The sequence below is a fragment of the Bos indicus x Bos taurus genome, chromosome X, assembly GCF_003369695.1.
Source record: "Bos indicus x Bos taurus breed Angus x Brahman F1 hybrid chromosome X, Bos_hybrid_MaternalHap_v2.0, whole genome shotgun sequence".
Classification (NCBI taxonomy): domain Eukaryota; kingdom Metazoa; phylum Chordata; class Mammalia; order Artiodactyla; family Bovidae; genus Bos; species Bos indicus x Bos taurus.
This window is the reverse complement of record NC_040105.1, coordinates 141,759,648-141,767,022: the sequence shown is the minus strand read 5'-3', so window position 1 is coordinate 141,767,022 and position 7,375 is coordinate 141,759,648. Positions and strand designations below refer to the sequence as shown.

General features: G+C 47.8%; 1 protein-coding gene across 1 annotated transcript; it reads left to right on the top strand.

Annotated features, from left to right (window-relative positions):
- The first annotated feature begins 691 nt into the window (after positions 1-691).
- On the top strand, positions 692-4,529 carry LOC113887743 (homeobox protein ESX1-like). Its single transcript, XM_027534943.1, has 2 exons — positions 692-759; positions 3,975-4,529. The coding sequence occupies exons 1-2, from the start codon at positions 733-735 to the stop codon at positions 4,356-4,358; spliced, it is 411 nt and encodes a 136-aa protein (XP_027390744.1). The 5' UTR covers positions 692-732; the 3' UTR covers positions 4,359-4,529.
- Positions 4,530-7,375: the final 2,846 nt, after the last annotated feature.

Below are 7,375 nucleotides of genomic sequence, written 5' to 3'. Positions count from 1 at the left end.
CTCCTTGCTTCTTGTGGTGAATCTCTTCAATTATAATTAAGTAAGTAAGTGAAGTCACTCAGTCATGTCCGACTCTTTGCGACCCCATGGACTGTAGCCTACCAGGCTTCTCCGTCCATGGGATTCTCCAGGCAAGAATACTGGAGTGGGTTACCATTTCCTTCTATCCTCCTGTATATTGGTTGCCTGGTGGCTCAGATGGTTAAGAATCCACCTGCAATACAGGAGACCTAGGTTCGACTCCTGGGTTGGGAAGATCCCCTGGAGGAAGGCTTGGCAATCCAATCCAGTTTTCTTGCCTGGAGAATCCCCATGGACAGAGAAAGCCGGGTGGGCTCCAGTCCATGGCGTCCCAAAGAGTGGGACACAGCTGAGCGACTAAGCCCAGCACGTATGGGTTGCCGACCTGTGGGTGTGAGTCTTGACTATACCCCTTCTCCACCCTTCCTGTCCATCTTACCGTGTCTCCTTCTTCATATCTGTAGTTGTGGAAGATCTTGTCTGCTCATCTTTCAGGTCATTCTTATCAATAGCTTCTCTGTATATAGTTGTAATTTTGGTGTGCCCAAGGGAGGAAGTAAGCTCAGAGTTTTCTTATGCTGTTATCTTGGCTACTCTCTGAGTAAATATTTTAAATAGTGAGAAATGTATAACATATATTTCATTTCATGCATAATGTCAAATGCTGAGTATTTGTAATTCTTCCCCCTCAGACAGGAGCTTGCAAGATGCATGGGAGTGACTGAAGATAGAATGCAGGTGAGTAAACTGGAAAAAAGCAGTTTGGCATAACAGCCATTCTAAAACCCACTTCGGGAACTGGATACCTTGTCCTGGACATTCTCAGATTGGTTTGTTTTTGTAGCCTTCACTATGTTTGGAAAGTAAGATTGGAACTTCTGGACTTTGGGGCCAGAATAGATACCTCTTCAGTAAAGTAAACTCTTTCTAACACTGATATCCTTTAGGGGGCAATTCTCTGTGGACTCATGTTGGGACTGAGTCTGACTTGGGAATTATTCAAATTAATGCACCAAATAGCTGGGTTTTAAGGGGGTCCACCCCTTGAGTGGCAACTCACTCCAATATTCTTGCCTGGAGAATCCCCATGGACAGAGGAGCCTGGTGTGCTACAGTCCATGGGGTCACAAAGCGTCAGACACGACTGAGCGACTAAGCATGCAAGGGGTCCAAGTATAGTAAATTATTTAAAATATTTAAGCCAGGCATCAGCTCTTTCGGCAAGGAGTGAATTTTCAAGTATTCAGCCATTTGGGCAAGGGAATAATTCACCTCAGGACGCAACATATGAGCAACAAATGTACGTTTAGTTTAGCTGAGACTGATGGGGAGGGGCATGATTTAAAATTCCAAGTGCCCGATCCTCCTGCTGTTGTTTTTGTGTGTTTGGTAGAGCAACGCAGGAGACACAAGAGACGTGGGGTCCATCCCTATTTTAGGAAGACCTCCTGGAGTAGGAAATGGCAACCTGCTTCAGTATTCTTGCCTGGAAAATACCGTGGACAGAGGAGCCTGGCAGGCTCTGTGGGGTTGCAAAGAGTCAGACACAACTGAGCACACACATACTCACACTCACAACAGTGTAGAGTTTCAGCTGTAAATTTTAATTTTCTCAAATTGTTTGAAGTGCAGCCTGAAAACATTGCTAACATAGTAGGTTGTACATTATGATGGAGATGAAGGAAAGGTTTGCAACCCTTAGGAATTTGTCTAAATATATATATACATATTTTTTAAAGTTGAGTTTGAGAAAATTGGGCACTATTAATATATTTATTGGAGATACTGCATATATGCAACATTATGAAACTACCCGATGTATGAGTGAATATTATTTTGAGCAATTTCTAATGTGTAAGGATTTTTTTCTGCCCATTTCATATTATTTTCAGGGATTGGTTTTGAAGAATGTCTCCCTGATGGTCCATGGTTCATGGCTCTCAGCCAGTAGCTTACTTGTGTTAATTTGAAGTACTTGCCCATTTACTTAGATGGTAATGACTACTTGGTACCTCCAGGCACAGAAAGTGAATATTTGTTCTTTGAACAGAGTAAGTTGTATCAAGGGAATATTTTTTTAAAGTAGAAAATTAAGAAAAGAAAGAAGAAAAATCTGGAGGGTTTTATTATGTGCTTTGCTGCCGAGCCCCTGTGTGAGGGCAGTGATGGACGCGGGCTGCAGACCTGGTTGGATGGGGGTGTGGGTGGGGGTGGGGATGGGGGTGGGGGGTCTGCTAAGCAAGGCTGGGAGCCTAAGGCCAGGGATTGGGCTCACAGTCAGGTCTGGCCAGGGCTTGAGATGCCCGGGCCTGTGGTCTCTCATGAAGGCAAAGCAAGCTCACTGGGAGAGAAAACCTGGTGACATGCTTCTCCAGGGTTTACATAGTCGTCTCTTAGTGGAGTTCTGAAGGGGAACAGGACCCACAGGAAACAAATAAGGGAAAAGAGAGAATGTTCCCATCTATTTCCAAATTCTATGGCACGAATTTCCCAAAGAAATATTTAATGCACACCTCCCCTTGTTTTCACATACAGCAAGAGTTACTCTATGAAAGCAGTACTGGGAATATGGAAGTAGTAGCCGCCAGCACTTCAGTTAGCCAGTTTTGCATTTTGCTTATCTTTATGCAGATTTGATCCCTGGTACACTCTATCCCCCCACCTCCAAAGTGAGCTTTATTAATGTGGCTCCTTAAGACTACCTATTCATGCATCAGAAGGGCCCAGATACTAAGATGGGAGAGGAAAAATGAGGCGATAGAGAGAGGAGGCCTTTGGTTTCATGTAAAATTTGCAGAGTGAAAACATCCAAAAACATTAAATATGATGTAATTCCAACAAGTGGGATGCTGAGGGAGCAGTGGCACCCACAGCACAGGTTTTTCTTTCAGTTGTTGAAAGTTGGCTCATTTTTCGGTAGGAGCCATTTTGTGAATCCTGACCAACGTGTTTATCAATTCTCTTCCTAATGTGCAGGTTGCATGCTCTTGCCTTAATCCTGAGGGGACAATGAGGCTCTCCTGGTTGAGAGGCAGCGCCTAGAGAGCAGGGCTGTGCTGGGCACGAGAGACTCTGGTCCAAGGTCCTGCAGCCGCACCCAGAGCAGAGGGAGCTGACTGGGTCCTGAGCCTGGGCAAATTTGGAGGGCGGGGCAGGGTGGAGAGTGCAGAGCTGAGAAAGGCAACAGTGGTTGCGTCCTCTCCGCCATCTCTTGGCTGGCCGAGATTTTAAGAATGTTAGTCAATTTGGGCCGAGTTTGTTTCACGGACAGAAGAGCCTGGCAGGCTGCAGTCCATAGGGTCGCCCAGAGTCGGACGGACTGAAGGCACTAAGCAGCAGCAGTCTAAACCTCTGTGATCTGCAGTCTGGTACTGAGGCTGTGTCCAGGGCTTGCACTCCACTGGTGTCAGCAGACGAGCCACAGAGTCCCTGGGCCCCCACGACCAAACCTCACTGGCAACACCAGCTCCGTCTCTATAACCGTCACAGCAGTCCCTGAGGACAGCTTTTATTTACAAACCCAGCCCATGCCTATTGATTATTTACTGTGCACCAAAGATGGGTCATTCAAAATGGGTCCCGTTCCTCTCAGTATGATTTTAAAAGGCACCCACTTTATCATGTGCTCAACTTCCCCCACCACGAAGGTGCGCCTGCCTAGTGAGTGGCGTTAGTGGCACGAATAGTAATAGGTGGGAGGAGAGACAAGGCGAGAAGCCAGTCCAGAGCCAGGCACATCATCAGTGCTCACTTGCTGGGGGTGGGGGGTAGGGGGGCTGATGGGACGGCCTTTAAGTAAATGTCCTAAAAAATTTTAACCAGAAGGAAATAGCTTCTTCTCCTGGTGTAGTTTCCCATCTTCAAGTCACCAAGATTTCCCTGCTCCGTTTTTTCCTGTCTGACATTAACTGGTCCATGTACTAACCCAGCCCCCTTTTTCTCTCTGACTGGAGGTGTGGTTTAATCATAGAAGGGCCAAGTGGAGGAAATATCAGAGAGCACTGAGGTTCAGAGATGCGCCGCCCCTGCTCCCGGCCCACCGTGTGGTCAGCAACAGGGGTGGACCCTGCAACACCGTCCTCGTTCAGGAGCCGGATTGGGTCTGGGTCCCTCTGGAGCCGATACCCCTGGACGTGATGCCCTTGCCGCCCGTGCCCCCCTTGATGCCACCCGTGCCACCCTTGATGCCCATGCTGCCCTTACCCCCTCTGTTTCTGCCTCCTCTGCCCTGGATTCTACCAGCCTCCATTCACTCCGGCTGCCCTCACGGCCTTGCCTGGTCCCCTACCACCGGTGGCCTTTCTGTAGCCCCGTTTCCTCTTGAATGGTCTCCATGACAGCTTTGTCGAAAGTGCCTTTGAGCCAGATTGAAGTTCCGATACCTCAGCATCAAGCACACAGGGCCCGCCAAGTGCCTGCCATGTGTCTTACATACACATGCTGAGTCACTGACCCACTATTTTAGGGCCCGTTTTCTGTGTTTTCAATAAAGTAGTGAATTCTCTGCATATTTGTTCTGTGTGTCACATGGGGTTAGTGCATCTGATGGAAACTGCTGCTCCACAGTCACCATCAGTAAGCCACACACATCTCTGAAGTTTCCCAGGTGCCCAGGAGGGGTGTACCGAGACCCATCCATTCGCTTCCACCCTCATCTCCAACACCCGTCCTTCCCCCACCCTGCACCACTGGGACCACCTAGATGTGCAAGACGGGTCGCTTGGGTCTCCAAGGGAGGAGAGTGTGTTCCAAGGCAGGCCTGAGCCACATTCATGGTGATGAGGTCAGAGGCAAGGACCCCAAGGGCCACTTTTACAGGGGCTGCTCATAGGGCTTTATGGAGGAGAGGGAGCTGGGTGTTCATCTGGTTCTCTCCCAGTTCTGTTCACCACCTTCCCTTTTGCAGAGGATATGCGGGGTGGGGTGGGGGCGCAGATGGAAACCACTCCAGCAGCAGGGGGAGTTCCTGGCTCTGTAGAGGAAATGCAAGAGGAAACTCTGTCTAGGCCAGTGTGAGACTTTTCCCCTCTCCCAGAGGTGGAAAACTTAGCCCTCCTTCCCCAGCTCAGAGTTGATCATGTGGCCTTCAGATATATTTTGTCACCTTCAACATCCTGGGGAGAACCTGGGTTCCAGCTAATTTAATACTGCAAAGAAGGCTCTTTGTTGAGTGCTGCCTCAAGCCAGCAGGAGTGGTCCCTGAGCACTGATGTAGGATAATCATATTATTTAAGAGAATCAGGAAGACCTTGCCTTTCTTCTTCAAATGGAATTCCCAGGTAGAAACCACCCAGGAAAGGGTATGTGAGGAGAAGGAGCAGGCCATCAGCCAAGTTCCCCTTGTAGCTGGGGGTTGGGGTGGAGGAGGGGATCATTTGCTGGCAGAGGAAGAGAGTCTTCTCCAGTTGCCTATCCCAGAGGAAGGAGGGACTAAAGAATGGGGAGGGGGAGTGTCCAGGCCCAGAACCCGATGGAACTGGCTCTCTCCAGCCCTTGGCCATGCCAATTTGCCCAGAGGAATCCCATTAAACTCTGGATTTAAAAATAACAGCATTGGGACTTCTCTGGTGGTTCAGTGGCTGGGACTCTGCTGTCCCAATGCTGGGGGCCCGGGTGGGAACACTGGTCAAGGAGCTGGATGCCACACCCAGCAACTAAGAGTTCACATGCTGCAACTAAATAGCCTACACGCTGCAATGAAATGGAAGATCTCTCCTGCCACAGCAAAGACCCAGCGCGGAAAAATAAATAAGTAGAATATTTTAAACAGATTATTTCTTCTCTTCAAACAAATAAGAACATTGTGATGGTATCATTGTTTTGTACATATATCCTCCTACTGCTACTGCTGCTAAGACTCTTCAGTCATGTCCAAAGCTGTGTGACCCCATAGACAGCAGCCCACCAGGCTCCCCCGTCTCTGAGATCCTCTAGGCAAGAACACTGGAGTGGGTTGCCATTTCCTTCTCCAATGCACGAAAGTGAAAAGTGAAAGTGAAGTCGCTCAGTCGTGTCCGACTCTTAGAGACCCCATGGACTGCAGCCTACCAGGCTCCATGGGGTTTTCCAGGAAAGAGTACTGGAGTGGGGTGCCATTGTCTTCTCCAGTACATATATCCAAACTTGTAAAAATATATACATTAAATATGTGCATTTTTGTATGTTATGTAGCAAGTTGAAATAAATATATAAAACAACAATAAAGTTTTTGGTAAGTCAGTAAGTTTGGTAAGCTGTGGCACATTAGTCACATATAGTAACTTAATCCTTCAAAGAATGACCCACTTGTTCATTTGGTCATTGTGTCTTGACTTTTGGTAAAAGGATGGCTTTTGATGAATTCACTTGTAGCCAAATCCAAGACTTCCAAGGCCAAGCCAATGAGGCAGGGTGTTTATTTATGGAAAGGTCCTATTTAGAACCCCCTCCTGGAGCCCTGTGCTCCAACATGAGAAGGAAAAGGCTGGGATTTTATTCTCACATATGAGTGAGAGAAATCATTCTTGATCCTCTCTCCTAAGGGCCTTTCCCAGGTGGCGCTAGGGGTAAAGAACTCTCCCAGAGACATAAGAGACTGGGGTTCCATCCCTGGCTAAGGAAGATGCCCTGGAGGAAGGCATGGCAACCCACTCCAATATTCTTGCCTGGAGAATCCCATGGACAGAGGAACCTACTGGGCTACACTCCATGGCGTCACAGAGAGTTGGACACGACTGAATCGACTTAGCACAGCAGCACACCCTGTCCTTTCCTAGTTCCTTTTCTCCCTTTACCTTCCTGATGAGAGTCTGTTTGGCAGAATGGGTGTGAAAGGTCAAGAGCATGGTCAATTTGGGGTCTGGGTGATGAATGGGGAGAACCACTGCAGATGACTTTTGAGGAGCCCTCTCTTACTAACCCTCAATACTTTAGTGAAGGCATGATGCATACAGAGAGGAACATGGAACCATATATTACCATATGTAAAATAGATAGCCATTGGGAATTTGCTGTATGACTCAGGGAACTCAAACAGGGGCATTATAACAACCTAGAGGGGTGGGATGGGGAGGGAAGTGGGAAGGAGATTCAAGAGGGAGGGGACATATGTACACCTATGGCTTATTCATGTTGATGTTGGGCAGAAACCAACAGAATCCTGTTAAGCAATTATCCTTCAATGAAAAATAAATAAATAAATACCTGAGTGGCCATCCAACCTGCAAGCAGCTGCAGCAGAAGCCTCAGAAGAAGTTTATGACTCCCTGTTTCCTAGGGTTTTCAGATGGAAAGTTTGAGTGCTGCTATGGCAACAGCTGAGCTATTTCAAATCCTGAAGATGATGCTGTGAAAGTGCTGCACTCAATGCACCAGC